This window comes from Ammodytes marinus, assembly GCF_949987685.1.
Source record: "Ammodytes marinus genome assembly, chromosome: 12".
NCBI lineage: Eukaryota > Metazoa > Chordata > Actinopteri > Uranoscopiformes > Ammodytidae > Ammodytes > Ammodytes marinus.
In genome coordinates this window covers 26,093,377-26,117,100 of record NC_137216.1, presented here as the reverse complement: position 1 = coordinate 26,117,100, position 23,724 = coordinate 26,093,377, and the positions used below count along the sequence as shown (strand labels likewise).

Here is a 23,724-nt window from a genome sequence, read left to right as displayed (position 1 = left end):
TGTGCGTGTGTTGTACTGTCTCTCCCAGGAAACAGGGACATACATCGCCCACCCACCCACCCACACACACACACACACACACACACACACACACACACACACACACACACACACACACACACACACACACACACACACACACACAAACAGTATCTCCTCGTCTTTATCTTTTATACCAGCAGGATTCTGATCCCCCCCCCCGCCCCCCCCCCCGATATATATACATATAAACAGTGTGATAAAGCAAGAGACAGAGAAAGCTTATTAGATAACATATCTGATGCTGTAAAAAAACATTGTGTGTCCAAGTCTGGTGATTTCTCATGTTGTCGTGTTGAAGGGGGGAACAAGGCACTATGGGTAGAAAGAAAAGACTCTTCAGACCTGATTCTGAACAATGCTTTATAAAAAGCTTTCATACCCCACTGAACAATCACACACACTGCAGTCTCTGGTTAGTTAGGTCCTGTAAAGCCTGACACACATTTTGGACCTAAAAGGTTTTTCACTCTACGACAGTCTTAATGGCCATATGCACGTCACGGTGAGTGGACCTGCCCGGTGCTAGATTGCATGTTGTTCTATTTGTACAGGAAAAACAAGTTGTCGAAGCTTATAAGATGAGTTTGATTGTATTAAATTTGAGGAAGACATTTCTTGTCTGCCTAAGAATTTGGTTACAATGAACTTATTTTTATTTTCTAGTTTACATTAAAGTTTTGATTCTTCGTTGGATTTTAACGATGCAAAAGCAGTGGAAAGTACTTTTCTGAAGTTCGGAATTTACCTAAATAGAGCTTAAAGGTGCTCTGAGGAACTTTCAGTTTGTGGTCATTCTTTGGACGAAAGCATTAGTGTTTTTACTACGCCAGCTGTAGTTTCTGGGTGAGCGTACCCATGGCAAAGGCATTAAGAAAAACTATATAACAATATAATTCTTTGCACTGATTTGCTGTTACATGTCATGTATGATCATCAGAGGAAAAATTAGACCCTTTCAGAAATATTTAAAAGTTCCCCGTAGCTACTTTAACTTGATTTGAGATCATATCATATCTCTGATATATTGAGGGCAGCCTTTGCAGGAGAATTTTATGTATAAAAATCATAGCATGCATATCTGCCTAGTAACGACCAGCCTACTTTTTCACCCAGGACAGAGTGGGGATGAGCAGGATATTCATGTCTTGTAATGAAACGGGGTTGTTGTTTTAAAGGTAGAGCAGAAGGCAGCACGAGAAAAAAAGCATATCTCCATAGTCACAGACTTAATGGTTGGCTGCGTGATCGTGTTTCTGTCCCCCTAGACAGAATCATGCTTTATTCCGATACATAAAAAGCATTTTTATCTTTAGTTGCTGTGCCAGTCGCTCCACATGCTGTTTAAAAAAAAAGAAGTGAGAGTGCCGAAATGTCCAAATCCCTAGGTATCTATAAGATTGCACAGTTTCAATTTCCGGAGCCATTAAAGTGTGTGGATGGACAGGGAGATACAGAATGGCATTACGGGGTTCTTCTTGTGATAATAAAAACTATTTTGTTTTGTCAAGTTTTCGGCACTATAGCTTTAGATTTTCGCAAAAAGATGTCGGAAAGAACGTTAAATAGCCGATTGTAATCTTGAGTTAAAGAGGTTACCGCTTGCAAACAAGACAGTGTTATCCTATACCAAACAACACATTTGATATTAGAAGTCTGTGTGGGGCGACTGTGGCTCAGTTGGCCGATGATCAAAGGGTTGGAGGTTCGATCCCCGCCCTGCCACGTGTGTCATAGTTGTTGTGTCCTTGGGCAAGACACTTAACCCACCTTGCCTCGTGTGAATGTCGATGGTTAGCCTGCCATGTGTGTGTGTGTGTGAATGGTAACGTGGGAAAGGAAAACAGGTCTCCCTTGCAAAAGAGTCTTCAGTCTCAATGGGATGTAGAGCGGGTATACATTTAAGTTTGCAGTGAAATCAGTTCAGATGGCCTGACAAATATGCACAAAACACAAAACACAGTCCTGAGAGGGAAAAACCTGCAAACCATGACAGAGCAGTTTAAATGAAGTTAGATTATTGGCGTGAAAGACATGACGATGAGACCGGAACTGAGTCAAGTGTTATTTTACGCTCCGTTGAGTCTCTTTGATGTCCTAACAGACGGAGGCATTTCTTTCTTCAGGTTGCTGTGACGCACGGACCTGCTTATATGAAACGCTGAAGAAAATATTTTCGCTTTTTCCTCTTCAATCAGGAATCATATTGTTGCTTGACTGCTGTGGTTCGGTGTGTGTGTGTGTGTGTGTGTGTGTGTGTGTGTGTGGGATTATAACCCACAGCTGGCCTCTCTGATTACTGACTGCCTGGTCAGCCTGGATTAGACTTTCTCGTCACACACACACACACACACACACACACACACACACACACACACACACACACACACACACACACACACACACACACACACACACACACACACACACACACACACACACACACACACACACACACACACACATTATAATAGAAAAGGTAAATACACATATTATATATTTCATTTCGTATTTTGATGCTCAGTTCACTGACTTGCTTTTCCTTTGTCTGCGTATTACTGTGTGTATGTACGAGTGTGTGCGTGTCTGTGTGCATTTACCTGCTTGTGTGTATGTAGTGTGTAATACCCGGCTCAATAGAGTAGATATATTTAATCCTTCCTTCGCTGGAGCTGATGTCAGCATCAGCTGGCTTTGCGTGTGTGTGTGTGTGTGTGTGTGAGAGAGTGTGCATTTTGTAGCTAATTCATCGCTGTGGCAGATTAACCAGCTGTCTGCAGAACATAAAGTCAACTTCTAACAACCAGCTGGAAGAGAGAGAGAAAGAGAGAGAGAGAGAGAGGGGGAGGGAGACAGAGAGATGGAGCGGGAGCGGGAGAGGGAGAGAGGGATAGAGTGAGAGAGATAGAGATAGAGGGGGAGATAGAGATAGAGTGAGAGAGCGGGAGAGAGAGAGAGAAAGAGAGGGAGGGAGGGAGAGGTCAGGACGTGTGAAAGCAGTGAAGTCTCCTGCTAAACTTCACCACAGATATCACAGTGTTATCTTCTGACCTCCAGTTACAAATGTTTCACCTTCCGTAATCTTTACCTTCCACATGCCGTTAGCCGGTATGATAACGCCATAGCCAAAGTGCTCACACTGTCTGAGATGTAACACTGTCCATAAAAAAAAAATTAATGGCTTTGCTTCACGAACCAGGGGTGCACCGAATAACTCTTCCAACTTCATAACTATATAAAGATGACTTTTGCTGTCGGGCACACTCAGAGCACTTTGTCACTGTAGTAGGGAACACAACGCTTCATCCTAGTTGTAGTATAGTTCTCAGTATACATGCCAGTCACTGACCCATAGCCAATGGAATAACATCAGTGGCTTTTCCTGATAGGCTATACTGTATGTCAAGTCAGTTCAAGTCAATTGTGTTTATACAGCCGCGCACAATCACACATTTGCCTAAGAGGGCTTTAATGTTATAGCCATGGGCAGCATTGTCTGGTCCAGCTGGTGTGGTTGCTTTGAGACCTTGAATTCCTCTCCAGCTCAGTCCCTGTGGGCGCTATACCAGCAGATGCTATACTCTTTTATCAAATACAGATTATCGTTAGGTAGCCATTTCATTTCTGTGCCATTAACCAGTAATGTGCGATTACAACCTTAATGGATTGATCTCATTCCCGATCCATTAATTGAATTTCAATATATAGACAGTAGTAATGCATGTAGGTCATGGCAATAAAGCTAGAACTGCAAATGACGAACGTGTGTGTGTGTGTGTGTGTGTGTGTGTGTGTGTGTGTGTGTGTGTGTGTGTACACACCGTCAGAGGTCATGTGACTTGGCAGAGCTGGTAGGACAACAGATGGACACAGTCGTGGACTGACCTACACACTCACACACTGTGCACTGTACACTGGACACACACACACACACACACACTCACACTCACACACACACATACTATGTCATCCTTGCTCATTACCTCATCACTTTCCCTGGTAGCGTTTGATGTTTCAGAGATTCACACTGTGTCCGCTATCGTTCAGACCTAGCTCCTGTCCACTATCTGTGTGTCCTTCAGTGAGTGTCTCCCTTTATAGTCATTACTTGGACAGCACTCACAAATGTACCACAGAGAAAAAGGCAACGATGAAGAATAGGTTAAAATGATAAAAAAAAAACAGATAACTTTAAAACATACATGACAGTGGAACCGCAGCCCAAGCATAGTATGTTAAAGTGCTATGGAAAGTGCAATATTCAGATGTTTCTTTGCTAATATTTATAATAGAATAATAAATAAATAAAAATAATAAAAGTATATTTTCTATCAATAAATATGGTATGTCTTTTAGACCTTATCATAGAAGGGAGTTTATATTAGCTGACTAATGTAGATTATCATTTGTAAGGCCTGGTGGTCACTAAAGTTTTGGAGTGAAATAATGTACGTTTCGCAGTGATGTAGTGATGATGTATTGATGATGTGGGTCTGTTCTCAAAATTGGATTGGATTAGTTTATTTGATTCAAGTTTCATTGAAGAGGGAAGAAAATCTGTTGGAGATAACAAGCTAGCTTACTATCCAGGTTGATGAGGTGTGACTAGAAAACTAAAGAAAGATTCCACCATTTTGTCAGACTCACACTTTTCCTGTGTGCACAAATTACAGCAGTTCCATTAAAGTTAATTGTCCTAACTGCAAAATGAAGCTGTTTGGAATGCTGTCTGTGACCGGGTCTTTAGTTCTATTTGGGCCTCAATGGCACTTATGGCACTATGCAACGTCTTAATGAAAAAATAAATTATAGAGTGGCACTAAAAGAATCCCTCTCAATGATCACTTCTGCCCCACTAGAATGTGTGGTGGTGTGTTTATCTGCACAGTATTTATTCAAGTATTAATGCGTCCTGTAGGCACCCATAAATGGAGGCTGGTGTATAAAGATAATGAAGCACAATTTAATACACTCCAGTGGTAATAATATACAATATTTCTTAGGATAGGATAGGATAGGATAATTAATAGTACCTTAAAGCTCCCATATTATACACTTTTCGGTACTATTATACACCATATTATATGGTCTTAGTGGTCCCTAATACGTTTTTCTTTAATTGTTTGCTGAAAAAAACTTTCAGATAATTTATTGTACTATGCTGAAGTTCAGCTAATCTCACAATGGCCTATTTTTTTAAAAAGAGCTGCATCTCCCCTCGTAAATATACAATCTTTGCGCTGCCCCCGCCCCCTGTCCGGAAGCGAAGCCAGATACGCCTCGCCCTCTGTCTGTCAGGGCCGTGGACCAATAAGAAATAGGGGTGTGGGCTGCACAGTGGAAGCTTCTGGCTTTCCAGTTTGTGAGGTCAGAAAAGGGGAAAATTCTGACTGGAGTATATTGGGTGGGGGAGGGGTGGTGGTTTCAGAAAGGGGGATTGTGAGAAAAGGAGAGCGTTATTTTTAAAAATATTTTGGCAGTCTCTAGGCACACTGTGGACCCATGGATATGTTAGAACACATTTAAAAAGTGCATTTAGCATAATATGTGACCTTTAAATGTCCCCATAGCTAACCCTTACCACATTGTATGGTGTGAAAAACTGATGAAATCCTAACGTAGCGCTCAAAGTAAAGTGTTACCCACAATAGATCACTTCATTTTAATATCTTACATAATGTGTGGGCATCACGGGTACTGTTTTAGAATGTTTTTTCTCTATAGTTTATCACCTATACATAAATAGGATGTCCAACTTCAGTACGAATAATAATTTACGTTTTTTTTTCTCTTTTTTTTCTTTTTCCACCCCAGGGATGAAGACTCTGAGCCCGTCTCAGCTGCTGGGCAGTGGGGGGCAGCTCTTTGCCTTTGGAGGGATGTGTCAGGAGATGATGGACGCACAGATACCAACCACCATCAGTCTGTCTGTCCAGCAGACCCCATCCACAGGTAATAGACATGTTCCTGCATCAGTCAACTCTACTATTTGACTGCTCACTTTTGTTTTCCTTTATTTACGGCTCGTGACCATAGTGCCGTGGTATGGAGCACAACAAGTTAAAATAATTACAAAATGAATGGCGTACAGCATGGACAATATAAAAATATCACTTAAACAATGGAAGGACATTTTTCAAAAAGGCACTTATTTGACCAATAACGTTTGGCCATTTTCGACCTCAAAAACAAAACTAATTCAAACATTGATGAAGAGTTACTGGAATATCTCGACAGGTACTTTTTCCTAAAATACATTACATTTATAGTCTTCCACTCAAACAGGACATGATACTCAGACCCATCCTTCATTATATACCACTTCACTCATCCTTTTAGACTTCTCCATTCCTCCTATACTGATCCCTTGTGTTGTTCTCCCAGGTGTGGGCGGGGCCTACTCGCTGTGTGAGGTGTGTAACCTGCAGCTGACCTCTGCTGCTCAGTCCCAGCTGCACTACAACGGCCGGTCTCACCTCCGGAGGGTGAGACAGCTACAGGGTGGAGCAGAGGCAAAACAACAGGCAGCAGGTATGTTATAACCACTAGCGCATAGTTACTATCTAAATGGGCGGTTTTCTATCATGTTAGACAAGAATAGAACAGTATTAAAGGTGCTATGAGTAACTTTTTAATATTTCTGAAACAGTGTCATTTTTCCTTTGATGATTATAAATGACATGTAACAGCAAACGAGACCATCAGTGCAAATAATGCTATTTGTTACAGTTACATACTGCCATGTTTCAAAACTGAAAACTAACCCAAGACCAGAAGCTACCTTTGCTTTATTTCTGCTTCATATCAACAGTTACTGATTGTTAGCATAAGTCATATCAGTAGCAGCAGTAAGAGCAGTTGTAGCACTAAAGCAAGTTGCAGCACTTTTGTCGTCATGTTTTATTGTATGTTTTATTGTATGTTTTATTGGATCTTGATGTCTCTGGTTCCAGCAGCAGGGCCTCTGTCCAGGTCTCTTCCCCTGGCCACGGGGCTCTGCTCCCAGCCGGCTGGACTCACTCCAACCCCAGGCTCCAATCTAGGCCTCAGCACTCCATCCAGCACAACAACAGGTAGGACCAGTGTTAGATCTACTTAAGCAGGCAGAGCATATGGGCGTATGCTCTGACAAAGTGTGATAAATAACTTGCAAAAGACGGCAAAATTATGCATAAATACTATACGCTTGCTGTGATTAGTGCGGTTGGGGTTCACACCAGAGATGATCTGCTCCAGAGTTCACGTGCAAGCGGACCGAGACCATCTCTTTTTTTTTGGCATTTTTTTATGCTTTTATTGATAGTGTAGATACAGAGTTGAAATGGGGCAGAGAGGGGAGTGACATGCAGAGAACGACCGCGGGCTGGAATCGAACCCGGGTCCGCTGCTGGCCGAGGCGGGACGCCCTACCAACTGAGCTAAGGGCGCCCCCGCCGAGACCATCTCTTAAAGCAGAGCAGAGTTTGCACATGCACCAGAGTCTGGGACTGCGTACAAACCAAGCCAAATGAACCACACCAAGGGCTTAAAAGCTCCAGGGTTCGTTTCAACTGCACTAAACAAAGCTGGTGACTGTGAACATTCCCTTAGATTTACCCTTAAAAGAGTACTGTCCCGCATTTACTCACATCTACACTGCAGTTTATAAGTCTAAGTCTGTATGGGGATTGTTAGCCCATCGATATATATGAGCTTGTCAGGCTGACATTTTTCGTCATGATTAAAGCAATGCATGTCCGTGTGTTGGTTGATCCACCAGTTGGCATGTCATTTTGACATTAATGTGCCCAGAGGTTGTGTTCAAATGACTTGGGTGTCTGTCTGTCTGTCTGTCTGTCTGTCTGTCTGTCTGTCTGTCTGTCTGTCTGTCTGTCTATCCAATCCAATCCACTTCAAACTTTTCGGATGCTGAGTGTAAAATTGTTTGGATCAGCGGTTTGGTATAAAAGCTGCAAAATCCTGATCAGGATTTGGTGTGTTGCTACTACTATAGCAATGAAGCTACATTGTGTAATATCGGCATACTAAAGCTGTTCACATAGCTTGACCGTCTTTGGTTCTGTCATCACATGTGACTAGAACAGTTTCACAGCGTCTTCAGCGATTAAAACCCATTTAATAAAACATTATATTATGTATAAATCTCTGGTGATGACCTTTTCAGAATCAGCTTGTGCTCCAGTTTGTTGTCTTTAGATTTTTTTTAGGCAGAATGAGATGCTGCACTTGCATTGTAAATCTGATGTTTTAGTCGTGATTGGAGCCGACTTACAGGTTTGAATAATACAGTATTTATTCATATGAATAAATAAACAGTTCTGCAAAACAAAAAGACAGGCAATAAAAAAAGGATACCTACACATCTAATTACAGTGCATCGCAAGGTGATATCAGGAGAGACAGGAAAACGAAAGACAATCCCACAGTGACACACACACACACACACTCAGGTGTGTGTGTGTGTGTGTGTACAACAGCTGTAATTACATACGGTGTGTCCATATCAGTGTACAGGCTACAATAACACTGATTAAAGATTAAATCTCTCTCTACTGGACACACACACACACACACACACACACACACACACACAAACAAACACACAACTCAGCTTGAATGGTCATATTTCTCTCTCTCTTTCTCTCCCTGTCCATTACGTGATGCTCGCTCGACCATGAAAAGCTCCTTGGCTTAAACTCAGCTCCTCTGGGCCAGGCTGAGTGTGTGTGGGTAGTGTGTGTGTGTGTGTGTGTGTGTGTGTGTGTGTGTGTGTGTGTGTGTGTATATCAAACAGTGACCTGGCAGGCTGAGCAGCCTATCAGGAGTCAGGTCAGATGACATCACAGCCGATAAAAACAGTTGTGCTACCAGGGTACATACACATACAGTCAACACAATCTGTGAGCTCCTCAATCAATACAACTCATAAATAAGTTATTTTCTATAGGTTGTTGTTTAAGCTGCAGTGATCACTCAGTTTATTGTCGGGATAAACGAGGGCTGTAAGGTCAAGAAGCCTTGTAATGTTCTAGCTGGTGAAAGCCCATTTTTACTACTTTATATATACTTCTTTTTGAAATGTAAATGAGTCCTTCAGCCCACACTGTGTAGGTGCACAGCCAGTCACCCATTCCACACAGTATGCGAGCAAGCTAAACACAGCTCCGATAAAGGTGGTAGACAAAAAGTGGCATTTGTATTTGCTGGATTATTATTATTGGATAAAACAAGACATACAATCATAGTGATAATAACAAAACAGGAAAAAATTAAACAGTAAGACCAACAATAAATGAGTGCACTAACAAGTCAAAATATGTCACAAGAGTTTCTGGTAATATCTGCTGGTTTGCTCATATATTTTACTTCATATATAGTAAACACTTGAGTAAACACACATACATATTTTTAACAATGTTGATAACACACGTACACACATATTTGAAAAATCAATCAATCAATCAATTTAAAAAAAAATCACCATAAAAATGCATAGTCACAAACTAATAAGCATGGGACAGGAATTTTACAGGAATACAATTTTAGTTTGGGAGCTGAGAGCACCATAACTGTGTTTTCTCCTAAGTGGCAGTTAGTGACCACTTGGAGGCAGCATACACACACACACACACACACACACACACACACACACACACACACACACACACACACACACACACACACAGACACGCACACGCGCACACACACACACACACACACACACACACAGACACAGTGTGTATATATATAATCAGGCAGTCACACACGGGGGAAAAAAAACACACAGTCACGCACAGTCACTAATGAAAGAAGTGATTTCCCATGATCCACAAGCTCATTGCAAATGAAGAGATTGACTCACATGAGACTAATAACATTCACCATAGTAAAGCTCCTCTCCTCTCCTCTTGCTGCTTAGAGTGTCCGGTGTGGACAGAGTGTTTTTGGCTGGTTGTACTGCAGACAACGACACTAATGTGCTTTGACCGTGTAATGTGTTGTAGGCTACTGCTGTGTGTGTGTCAAGGCCTTCAGGGGGGGGGGTCACTGAAGTTAATTTATTTTCTCAGGGTAAAAAAAAAATATAAAGTTTGATACAGCGGAACAAGTCAACTCCAGCAGCTCACCGTCTTCTCCCATGTCTTTCCTGTCCATGTGATGTGTATGTGTAGCTATGTGCTAATCAGCTGTCCGGGTACTAAAAGGTCAGCATGTTGCCTTGCTTGTACCACCATACCTTACACAATGAGCTGAGAAATAGACGGCTATTCATAGACACATATTGCCGCATATTGTGCGTGAGCGACGGACACATTAAGCAGGTGTTTATGTGGAGGTCTCGCGTTGATGTATTCTGTGCCGTGTATGAATAGATCGTGCTGACAGATCTACACACTAATAGTGCCGTATACAGTGGGGTAACAATGGGCTCAGAGTGGGGGAGAGAGAGAGACAGGAAAGTGCGTGTGTGTGTGTGTGTGCGTGTGTGTGTGTGTGTGTGTGTGTGTGTGTGTGTGTGTGTGTGTGTATGTGTGTGTGTGTGTGTGTGTGTGTGTGTGGATGGTGCTGGGGGGGTACATGACCAGATTTGAACCCTTGTTGCTGCCTTCACAATGACCCACATCCATTACCACCAGTAGGAAACTTAGTAATACAAGTGGAGCTATACGAGAGGGGTGTGTGTGTGTGGGGGGGGGGGGGGGGGGTGCTATGAATGTTAGGGGATTAGTGTAAAACCAACGAACGTGCCAATGTGGGTTCATCAGGCATGTGAGACTGTGGCTGTAAAAACGGGGGACTGTTGGTGGGGACTATAATGATAATGGGCTATAGTGGAAACCAAATAGGGCGAATGCAGGACTTATTACACTTGTTAGGGAAAGTATTGTAGGACTGGGTTGATTGACACAGGAGATAGAGACACATGCTTGGACTCGCAGGACCAGTAAAAGGGATTGGAAGTATAGTACTGGTCAGGGTCAAGTATAAAACTGGTAGGACCACCCAAACTGGCTCTACTCAATGTCTAGTGTTACAGTTGTTGAAAAAATAATAGTGGACTAGCTGAGATCTAGTAGAGGGGGCTGGTATAGAACTAGAACTGGGATAGTCATAGTAGTATAGAAAACTGGCAGTACAATTGCTTACTTGTGTTCTTTCTCATTTTACCATGGCTGATTTCTCCCTTTTTTTATTTATTTTTATGTATTTTGATAAATGATGATATTATTATTAATATTCATCTTTGTTTCTCTTATTCTTGTCTAGCGTAACTTTAAAAAAATGATACCCTCTTCCCTTATTTGAATCCCTGTCTGAGTGGGAGCGAGCGAGTGAGTGAGCGACAGAGAGATTGAGACATAGAGAAAGAGGGATTTCCAGTGAGAGTCAGAGTCACCGCTGTCATAAACGCTCACCCAGAATATATCATCACCTCAGTGATTCAAATACAGCGCATCTCTCTCTCTCTCTCTCTCTCTCTCTCTCTCTCTCTCCCTCTCCCTCTCTCTCTCTCTCTCTCTCCACCTCTCTCTCTGTCTCTCTCTCTGTGTCGGTCGCCCTCCTCTATCCACTCTCACAAACACGTGTCCCTCTGTGTTCACACAGACAGACAGACAGACAGACAGACAGACAGACAGACAGACAGTTGGTCAGACAGACAGTGAGTCAGGTGGCTATTGTGTGCTGTTTGTTTGTTTTGGGGTTTTTTTTCCTCTTGGTTGCTCTTTGTTGTTCCGGTGGGAGCAGATGACAGAGGAGAGAGACAGGAGGAGGAGGTGAGACAGCTGTCTGCCTGGCCATGATGTGGAGTAGTTTCCTGAGTCGAGGTAGGAAATCCTCTATTCTGTCTACATTTAGCCGCTTTGCTTTTTAACGTTAGCGGGTTTTTTTCCCCCCTGTGTGTGACTCTGCCTGATTATATATACCCACTGTGTCTGTCAGTGTGTGTGTGTGTGTGTGTGTGTGTGTGTGTGTGTGTGTGTGTGTGTGTGTGTGTGTGTGTGTGTGTGTGTGTGTGTGTGTTATGCGAGTGAGTTGTTTTTGGGGCAGGGTAATGATGGGGGATTACATGACCCGAAGCTTGTGAACTTAACTGAACCTTGCACTGAGGTTGTAGTGTCTCTGTTCGCACGGTTTACAGTCTGAAACAGTAAAAAGCTATTTGCCATTGTTCATCAGCTGCTCATGAGAGAGTTATGGTAATTTATACGTCACAAAAAAATGATCTACCTCTCATGGCTGTTTTTTCTACTCTGTTGCAGCAGTGTAACTACAGTGTGTTTGGAGCTGTGATATTTTCTTTCGGCTGATGTTAAAAAGTTGTGCTATTGGAGTTGATTTTAGGGACAACAAAAGAAAAAATTTATATTTCAATTATATTTGTAAAAAAAAAAATTAAAGGGATACTACATACATTATGGACATTCCCCCAAGTACCCAAAAACCACCAAATCACATATTATATCAGTGTAAGTGTTTGTGAGTTAGTTTTTTTTTTACCTTAACACAGTTATGTTTTGAACTAAGTGCTTACATCAGCATGATAAGTAGATATAATGTTTACCATAATCTCTATCTTACATATTAATATGTCTACCATTTTGTCATGGAAATCCTTCCTATTGCTGTTGAGATATTTTACAAAACAACACAAATAGACCACCAATGTCTATTGGTGGTCTTTTTAGCTATACTGCTAACCTTTCAATCAGTCATCATTGTGTCTTTCTCAATGTGCCTTTTTCTGCTCATAATAAAGCCTGCAATATGTTGTGTACATTTATATATATTTAGCAAATTTCCACCCACAATTTCTTATGTTTGATTTGATTTGATTTTTATTTATCTTGAACAATCAACAATAATTAAAAGAAAAAAAGGAAAGAAAAAGAAAACAAACATAGATAAAGTATCCAATTATATCATAGAAAAAAAAGTTTGACAAGGAACAGGCAGAAGCACTTTGCTTAAAGCTCCGAAAAAAAATTAAGAGACCATTTTTCTTAAATCTTCATCTCTACATAACTTATTGAAAATGCTCTAAATGACTAAAAATTTATTGGACTTTGGTAGAAATGTTGTCAGTAGTTTATATTATAAAACCAAAATGTTCATTCTACTCAAACATATGCCTATAAATAGAAAAAAGGAAAGACACTGAACATTTGGAGTGGTCTCTTAATTTTTTCCACAGCTGTACTGTATATATTCCTGCATATTGAAAATCCCCAATAACAGGTAGTTATAATTTTTCTCCCTTCAAACACTATGACACACTGCAGTGAAGCCCCTCTCTCGCTTCACTCGCTCACTCCTGAATGTGCTGATCTTCTTATGTGTGCACTAAATATGGAAATCTGAATGCCTTTGATCGCTTCGCTAGGCAGTAGGAGGAAGTTTTCCAGGAATCTCATTAGTGGAATTGAACATTATGGATCCTTTTTACACAGAGAGCGTTTTAGGAGAAACTGTTTAGTTAATGGGGAGGAAATAAAAAGGTTTGTGTTTGGTCCGCTGAATCTGCCATTGCTGTCTGTCTGCTTGACATTCCTCTCATTCTAGATAGCGTGACTGCTGTGATTACCCACACACTGCTGCTCATCTCAACAGCACACACACACACACACACACACACACACACACACACACACACACACACACACACACACACACACACACACACACACACACACACACACACACACACACACACACACACACACAGGCGCACACAGCCACACATAATGCTTGCCCTTATCCAGTGGTTGCTTAGTTTTTGTTCTGGAGATTAAACCTTAGCTTCAACCCTCACTGTTTTTTTTTTTTTTTTTACCTAAGGCAAATCATAAATGCAATGGAATTTAAAATGTAGCTTCTGCCTGACTCGTTGTGGTTGTGTTTCGAGCGCTCACATTTGACGGTTGTGGTCTCAGTTTCCAACATTTTTGACATGGGTGTAGTGTCAGCACAGTGGCATCAAACAAAGAAAAATACTTTAAACATGCCTGATGATTTGAATTTTAATGTTTGCAAATGATGTTGTAGCCTGGCACCGCCCGCCTACTGCTTCCGCTCAATTTTCATTTCCCTGCAGTAGTCAGTCTGGGTGTGCAGTATATTCTTAGGTTTTCTCCGGACATATTTCTGCCGGTCCAATCAACGAACAGAAGGAGTGGCTCAGAAGCCGGCGCATGACATGGTTGGTTGGTAGATCCAGAGTGGCACTTGGCAGATCCAATAGTTTTAAACTTCAACAGACACCCGCCTTCAAGTGAGTTAACTTTTGTCAATTGAGCGATTCCAGACCTTCTGTACAAATGAAATGAAGTACGATGGTCTGGTAGAACCAGGCTAATGATGTTGTGGAGTGAGTGATGGAAAGATGTCTTTACTGATAAGTTGCTCTTAGTTTCTCAGCTCTGTGACAGGTGTGCACTGCTTTTTTTTAAAGATTTTATGCTAGTGGATACAAAATTGTTTTATATAGTAACACTATTCACTGACTTTTCCTAGTGTTTTCAGTCAGAACTAAACTCATTTAACTTTGAACAATATTAAACAGATATTTAAGTTTCCATCTCTAGTGCAGCCATAAATTATAAAATCCCTTTTCAGAGGAATATTTGACTTATCAAATAAAGACTGCTTTTTATTTTTGATTGTGCTCAACATTTTCAAATTAAAGGTGCACTATGCTGTTTCAGTTGAGGGGGATTTGTCTATATTTTCAGAGCATGCAGTTAGTTTTTTTTACCCGACGTGTAATTATTAGTTTTGAAAAATTCTGTCATCATAAATCAATTTTCTTTTGGTGAGGAACCTGGAACCGAACATAAGACAGGAATATTGTTTGTAAACCAAACTGTGGGGCCCTGCTTCTGTAAACTACAACAGTAAAACAGGAAGCGTTCTAACTTCAAACAGTGTTCCAAGGATCATGTTTTCCTGTGAGGAAAGTTTGGGTATTGAGTTATGAGAATATACCTTAGAAAATGTTCACTTCTCTGACGCACCCAAAGTTACGTAGTGCACCTTTACAGTCATTCGTCTTTCAGTCTTCCCGGTGTGGAGTAGATTTTGTTTCAGGTTTGCGAGTGAGAGATCTTTCTATAATCCACTGGTCTAGATTTCCATTTGATTTTCCAGTCACGTTCGTGCTCCGCAGAGAAGTAAAGTCTGAAGGGACTTGAATGACCTTTACTCTAGCAACAACCCCGGGACAAACTTTTTACTTTTGAAATGCTAAAGCAAAGAATAGCTCACCAACCGTCAGTGGGCGGGTTGTTCTGTCCAACACAATTATATACAGTATTAGTTTTGGTTGTGATCAAAATGTCAAGTGATCTGTTAGTTTATTATATTTACCACTGGGACTCGGAGTGGAGCTCCCCTGTCTGCTTTCATTTTCCCTGATTGGCCTGATCTGTGCGTGTGCGTGTGCGTGTGTGTGTGTGTGTGTGTGTGCGTTTGCGTTTGCGTGTGCGTTTGTGTGTGTGTGTGTGTGTTATTTTGGATGGAGCAGGATCTGAACATGACCTACTTACACAAACACGCATGCACGCACGCACACACGCACGCACGCACGCACACACACACGCACGCACACACACACACACACACGCGCACACACACACACACACACACACACACACACACACACACACACATACACCGGCTTGTTATGCAAATGTGTGTGTTTCCCTGCATAATAATAATGCAGTGTGATGTCTAATGCTGCTGTCAGCAGAACCAAACTCAAAGTGTGTGTCGCTCTCCAGCCCCCCCCCCCCCCCTCCCCTCCACTCTTTAGACAGCGAGTGTTTAAGATGCAGATGAAGGTGGCGTATAGCGTGCTCTCTTCCCAACAGGATCAGGGCTGTATTAATATCCATGGGTTTCAGATTATAGCTTCTATAGGCTTCTTCTTCTACAAGTTTTTCTGCGGTAGTAAGTCAGTGAGGGATAGGGCGATAGGGCATCATTCAAAATGCTCCGATATTGATATTGATACAGATACCGATACCTTGACTTCGATACCGGTTCCTGAATGATAGTTTTTTGTGATACCAATTTTCTGAAATCAGTTCTAACAAGATGACATGACACATAATCGTATAAAAACAACATACAAAATATCAATACGTTAAACTTTAATTTAACTACAATATTAGTAACTTCTCTTTAGATTACCACAAAATCTCTTGTGCCACTGCAGCTCCACACAGCCAATCACCAGTAGTTTTACATCTTTAGATAGATTGCTTTTTTCAATACTATACTGGATGGTATTGAGGCATTTCGGTCGGTATCGACAAACTATTGAACTTGGATTCCCAGCCCTATGAGGGATTATGTCAGTGTAGTCGTAGGTTACACCTGAAGGCTCCATTTTCCACGTCCTCACAGTAACACATGTGTAGAAAGTCTGAGAGAGACCACCAGCGAACAACAGAAGCATCCGGTTTCACACTTCACTTATTTGAATGTGTATTATGTTACCTTTGAACCAGCTGGGTTGTGTGTGTTGTTCTCTCACAAATGCACACACCCACATTCATGCACACAAACACAGACACACAAACACACACTGTGCTTCGTGTAACAGGAGACGGTGTGAACCAACAACAACTGCTCTCTGAACTCATCACAAACACACCCACACACACACACACACACACACACACACACACACACACACACACACACACACACACAAACATACACTTAGACACAGACAGCCATGACTGCAGCAGAGTAATTAAATCTTCAATCCTGATAATAATCTGTTAATAGTGTGTGTCTCTGTCAGTGTATATACAGTACGTCTCTGTCTCAAATTTAAATAAACTTTATTGGCAAGACGGGAGATGAAAGCAACATGGTACAAAACTAGATTAACATCGATAGATTGATAGAATAAACAATATAAAAATATCAACAATCATTTCAAATACAATATACTGAAAGGCATTTTTTATTACAGATTCAATAATTTTCTTTTTAAAGAGCTTGGCAAACTGGCAAAATGGATGATGTATGTTGTTCATATTTATTAAATATTAGTCAATATGTTTTATTGGTCATGTGCACAACATTAACGGGAGCTGTCTTTGGCAATACAAAATATCCTTTCAACAATGGAACATGTAAAAAATTTAAATAAAATATATATAATTTTTTTTAAAGAACACACAAGCGTAGACAGAAAATAACACACTCAAATAGTGCAAAGAAATGTAAAATGTGGAATTAAATAGAAATACTGCAAAATGGTAATATGTACATGTAGGCTACAGATATGATTGACAAGTTATAAACAGGTATACACATGATAAACAGGTGTAAACCGCAGTAAAGTGACAGGGGATTAGCTCAGAGGATCAGTTGGCTTTATGGGCTGTAAAACCTCTCTTAAATCTAAACTGTGTAGCGGGAAATTAGATCCTGTCTCTAGCTCTCTATTTTATATGACAGAGTTAAAGAGCTTCTTCCCCCTGGCTCTCCTGTTTCTATTGGCCATGGCTGCCTCCACTCAGTCTGTAAAATACTGCCATGTTTTCTTTAGTTTTTTTTAGCAGTTACAGTGGTCCCCACACATTCTCTGTATAGGGTCAGATAGAATTATTTTTGCTTTGTGATTTTGGTGGTTTCTGGTTCCAATATTTGATATGATTTTCATAGTTGCTTTGAGAGTAATTTGGTTAGTTCAGAGTAGTTATCTGCTGAAGTCCTGTTTCATGAGAAGAAAACTCTCTCTCTCTCTCTCTTGCTCTCTTTCTTGGATTCCTCCCTTCCCAAAGGATATAGTTTCCTCTATCTCGGTAGGAAATGGCAGCAGGGGATTAAGAAGCAACACACACACACACACACACACACACACACACACACGGAAACACACACCTGACGCTCAGGATTTGGGGGTTCGGATAGCGATGACACATGCCACTCTTCCTCCAGTCACCTGATACCCTCCCCTTCTCTTCTTTTCTCTTCACACACACACATGCACACACAGACACACACACACACACACACACACACACACACACACACACACACACACACACTCACACACGCACACACAGACACACTTTCAGTGGCGGTGGGTGTGTTCGGCTTCTGCTCTTTGGTTTCGTAAAAAGACGGGAGCAAAGCAACACGACACACTGAGAATAGCAGAGTATATACAGTACACACAACTGACTAGATTCTTGTTAGACAGAAATACACACGGACACCAGAGGGAGAAAGAGTTGAAAAAGAGGTGAAAAAAGACGTCTGGTTCAGGTAGGAACCTTTTGAATGTGTTGGCTATGCTCCTCTTCCTCATCTTCATCATCAGCCTTCCTCACTTCCTGTCTGTGGCTTTTGGCTGTGTTCGAAAAGCCCTACTAACGTCCTACTCATACTAATTTTGACGTCACTTTGAGTATGTTGTGGTTTGTGTATGCAAGTTTGTGTAGGCGAGAAATGCCCGGATGAGTACTTACTTCCGGGAAGATTTTTGTGTATGGATCGATAGGTTACTTTTCGTACTCAACCGCCCCACAATGCATTGCGTCTTTTCAAACAACACAAACGTTTTTTTTTTTTAATTCTTTATTGCTTCTGTTTACTTGAGTGTAAACAGTCCGACGAACCGCGCATACACAATCGATCGTTGATAGACAGTATGTAGTATATACATGTTGAGTATGTAGGAGGGAGGACGTTAGTAGGCCGTTTCGAACACAGCCCCTGTCTGTGGTGTTTGTGTGAGAAAAGTATCTTCTCTTCAGCTGTGGTGTTTCACTTTAAGTTCACTCATTACCTAATCACATTACAGTCTGATTAACAGCACCAGATGTTTCTCCTCTCTGCTGGGGAGAATACGTTGATGTTGATAACACAGAATATACTTTTCTCCAGAACACATTCAAAATGTTTACAGATTAAAGAGATTTGACTGACAGTGTGCGTGTATGTGTGTGTGTGTGTGTGTGTGTGTGTGTGTGTGTGTGCGTGTGTGTGTGTGTGTTTGTGTTCGCTTTGAAATATTGTTGAAATGTTGAAAAAAATATCCTATTTATTACTTTGTATTGAAAATTGTTTTTCATTCATCCCCATAGACACTGTTCTAAGCTCCCTCATTTTTTTTTTTTATATGTTAATGCTATAAGTGTGATTGTTTTGATGATGGACGTATTAAGGACTTCTTTAATACTATTAAGACAAGATTAGCTTCCAAGGTTTAGCTTACTCATTTTGATGTTTTATTGTATGTTTTTCTTTGATCATATTTCTATATTGATGACTTGCGTTGTACTGTAGGATTAAAATACAAGCGATATTCAAAATAGTTGCTCCTCCTCAATCTATTACAACATTGAAATGCTGCTTACACATTCATGTATGAGTGATAATGATAGAACAATTAACTAAAGAATTATATAAAAAACACACAGACACACACACACACACACACACTCATACATTTCAGTAAGAAGTCTGTGGCACATTTGAAACATGAGTTGTTATTCGCCCAGCTGGTCGCTATGTTCTAGTTTTATTTTAATTGCACGTACCTGGCACTGTGTGTTTGTGTGTGTTTATACTGCACGTAACTATGTTTAGTGTTTCATTTCAGTTAATTTGGGCTGCCCACAGGATCAGATACTTGCACCCATAATTAATTTCACTGACTCAAACCAAAAGCAAAACGTTTAGCTGATTGTGACATATGTCATTCTGTAGCTATGTTGATGACCAACACAAATTATTATTCCACACAGCGGGATCTTGTCAGTAAGATATCTTTCTTTTCAAACTGCGTGTGATGCATTAGTTCATTAGCTCATTAGTCCAACTCTCCACACCCTCAATCACGCTAGATAGGTTTTCAATGCTGTCTGCCTGTCCGTGTAAATATCAAATTAATCAGCACCATTTGGCTTAAAGGTGTGTGTGTGTGTGTGTGGGGGGGAGGGGGGGAGGGGTATAGTATAAGTGATTGAATGTCAACCACACTACTTAGTAGCCACATTTTGAGCTACTTGTAATCTTGTCCTCTACATCTATTTAACTGCTGTTGCTTAACAAATTAAGATTTTTCTCAAACTAAAGAGAAGGATAAGACAGGTATGGAAAAGTATTAGGGCCACGGCAAAGAAAAAAATGAGAGAGGAGGATTTATTTATTTGTTATGCACTTCGAAAATAGTCGAAAAGACGAAATTCAATATGTATATTACAAAAAAGTCAACTCTTCTGGTCCATCTAATGTGCTAAGGGGAGCAGCTGACAGCTATGTGAGGGGCTGAGCTGCCATGAGCTCGAGCCTAGTGGCTACTACATCTTTGGAGTGCAGTTTCAACAATCCATCTACACAAGGCATTTTGTTGAGGCAGTCATATGAGCTGTTTGATATGGTCTTAAAAGGTAGACTTTTTTTCTCGATATTTGATTTCATCTTTATTCTCGAAATATCCACTTTAATCTCAAAGTGCATAAGAAAAAAAAAATTCCTCCTCTAATTTTTTTTTCTTCCTGTGGCCCTTAAGACATAAGAGAGGGAAACTAAGCGATATATATTTGTTCTCAAGTCTTGTTAGTTTGTAAGTGAGCTCTCCAACCCAGTTGGAAACGGGACAGATGTTCAGTGTGCTAGTTCCAGCAAATAACAAAAGCACCCGTTTGGATTGAGATACCGCGGAGGTTAAAGTGATTGAATATCAGATACACTTCTTGGTTGCCACACCCATTGGCTAAATGATGGGGGTGGTGTGCGACAGAGGACATGGAGCTGCGCTGGTCAGATAAGTTACGTGAGGCGCAGTCCGCAGCTGACGGTATACATAAGAGAGTACTGGGAGATTTTGAATTTTACGCCTTCATCATATGAGCTTCCAACCAGAATGCAGTGTGTGTGTGTGTGTGTGTGTGTGTGTGTGTGTGTGTGTGTGTGTGTGTGTGTGTGTGTGTGTGTGTGTGTGTGTGTGTGTGTGTGTGTGCGTGTAGGTGTGTGTGTGTGTGTGTGTGTGTGCGTGCGTGTGTGTGTGTTTGGTGTGAATGCCATAGATTTCCCCCTGACCGCAGCCATAATCATAAATCTTACCTCTGCACTTCAGATCGGGCTGACCAGTGGAAGAAACGGAGGCTACAGTATAAATGAGAAAGAACCATTTAATCTCCACAGCTGCTGAGCAAACACTGGCAGCAGCAGCAAAGAAAAACTTTGATCGCTAAGAAATCGTAAAGCTGTCAAACGGTTTGCTTTCATAATGATTTAAGGCCCTGCAGGCATTTCACAGGAATTCCTGCAAGAAAATATGAAATCATTTTGTTACATTTAGTTCAACCTTGGTGGACTTTGACATTTGCATTTTACACTGTTGAACAATAGCAAAGCCGTCTTCTTGTCAGCACTGATCTTTTCAGAGATCGGCCAGTTGGACAGAGGAAGCTATGGTAGCTTTAACTATGTTGTTCTGATTGATTACAGCTTCTTTCTGAAGTGTTAGCCTCACTCTCCTTTAAGCATACAACACAATTAGACCTGTATAGTTCCTTTTGGTGGATGGGAGTCCACTTATGCAGTAGAAATTACTTCCACTACCACTAAGGGTGGTAGGACGGCCGACCCGACCCATGAGGTCTCTGGTTTGATCCCCGTCACCAGACAGGAGGGTGTTATTAGTAAAACTAGTGGTGGCTGGTATTACATCTAACGGTGCCCACCATCTCTACCATTGTGTCTTTAAGCAAGGCACTTTACCCAAAAAATGCTCCAGGGGCGCTGTACTATGGCTTACCCTGTGCTCTGACCACGCCCAAGTGTGGTAACATGAGAGAGGATATGTGAAAAAGACAAATTTCAATGTGCCTCGTGTAAATAAAGATAACTAAACTTAACTTAATTTTTGCTCTGAGGTTTTACGTAGGAACCAACCAATGCCGGGTCAGGTGTTTCTGTCTGCGGGACAAAATGTTTTTTGACTGCTTCACCTGATCTGACTGGTCTAATCCGGTCAGTTCCAGTATCTCTCTGGTATCAAAGGTGTATTAAGAAGCAGACACCGTAGTTATCATCTGCTTAATACACCGCTCAGTTTTGATGTCACTAAGTCCTAACTTGTGAATTCCAGTGTCGATATCAGACCAGGTTTACGTGGATCAGTTTCAGTTTGGAACCTCTGACCGCATTTCGTACCTTAGCTTACTTCACTGCTCAGATTTGCGGCCTGGAGAAGCTTGTGGGGAAACTTTAAACTGAGTGTAAGTTTGTTTACGGGTTGCGCCTTTCACAGATCCTTCTGGCCAATCACCAACGGCCTCAAATAAAACTGTCTGTCTCTCTCGTTACCTCAATGCTGGCTGGATGGCTGGCTGGCTGGTTGGCTGGCTGGTCTTCCTACGGGTTTAAAGGGCTGTTTCCATGTCAATGCAGCAGCAGATGTGTTCCAGTATTTATAGCACCTTCTTAGAACGGCAACTTACTGTACTGTGTGTGTGTGTGTGTGTGTGTGTGTGTGTGTGTGTGTGTGTGTGTGTGTGTGTGTGTGTGTGTGTGTGTGTGTGTGTGTGTGTGTGTGTGTGTGTGTGTGTGTGTGTGTGTGTGTGTTAGTGGGTGTGCATGCGTATGTATGCGTGTTGTAACCAGATATTAGAGGACAGAAGGACAGGATTACGATGACCCTGTCAGCACACCATTCATCATAGACACACATACTTAAAGATGTCTCCAGTCCATACTGATCATACAGGAAGCCCTGTCGGAATATAGTCTTAATATAACTCTTACTTTTCAGTATGCGGTACATTCACAGTGGACAAATGGTTAAATTAAGTACAGTTAAACGTTTTAAACCACTGGCATGCAAGCTAAAAAATCAGTGGTCATTTTAGTGTGGTGCTGATGGACACTGATATACTGACAGTGGAAATAAAAAGGTCAGACTTTGGCGAGACAGGCCCTTGTAAAGGCTATAGTAGTCCAGGGGAAGGCTCATATAGTCCTTCAAGATGGTATAGGTGTCTTGGAAATGCTTTTAATTGGACTTTGGGGTTAAGAGATCCACAGAGATTTTTCAAAGGCTCATAATTCAACGCTCAATGTGACACTTGGTACACTGTCAGTCATGTGTCAGACATGGGTGAGATGAGTTGAAAGATGCTGGGTGGAGGGGGCTTAGGAAGGTGTATGCTCATCGTGATTGCTATGGACAGTGACTATATGTTTTGTCACATCTGATAGCACAGTTTAAAAGAAAAATGACAAAGTTTTTCTGACAGTCTGTGTGTTCACGGTAATAAAACATTTCCTGGGCGTGAGCAGGCTCTTTTACTTTCAAAATACAAATAACTTTTTTTTTAATCTTAAGGCACCATGTCCGGACCGGCCTTCAAACTGCCTGGGTGGAACAGGTTTTCCATGCCATTTTCTAAAGGTACCCCTCCACCCCCACCTTCACCCTAAAGTAGATTCAAGGAGTTCTAAATAGAAGCTTTTATTTTGGCTGGTCCACCAAACTGATACATTACACCGTCTTTAGCAGTAGAAGCTAATCTGTATTTACTTTTTATTAATATTCTCCCAGCCACCACCACTGGTCAAAGACTTGTCATGATCCGAGCAAGTTTGTGTGTCCAGTTACATGTGTTTGATTACAGTGCTGTGGTGTGTCTGAGCTTAATGAGGGTTAGGGTT

General features: G+C 41.3%; 1 protein-coding gene across 1 annotated transcript in view; it reads left to right on the top strand.

Moving 5' to 3' along the window:
- Positions 1 to 5,855: 5,855 nt before the first annotated feature.
- Positions 5,856 to 23,724, top strand: part of znf385b (zinc finger protein 385B) — a gene marked incomplete at both ends in the record, with an annotated part of 25,676 nt that continues 7,807 nt past the window's right edge. The window contains 3 exons of the mRNA XM_080037786.1: positions 5,856 to 5,991; positions 6,424 to 6,570; positions 6,999 to 7,112. Of these exons, the coding sequence (XP_079893912.1) occupies positions 5,856 to 5,991; positions 6,424 to 6,570; positions 6,999 to 7,112 (397 nt within the window). The remainder of the gene's footprint in view (positions 5,992 to 6,423; positions 6,571 to 6,998; positions 7,113 to 23,724) is intronic.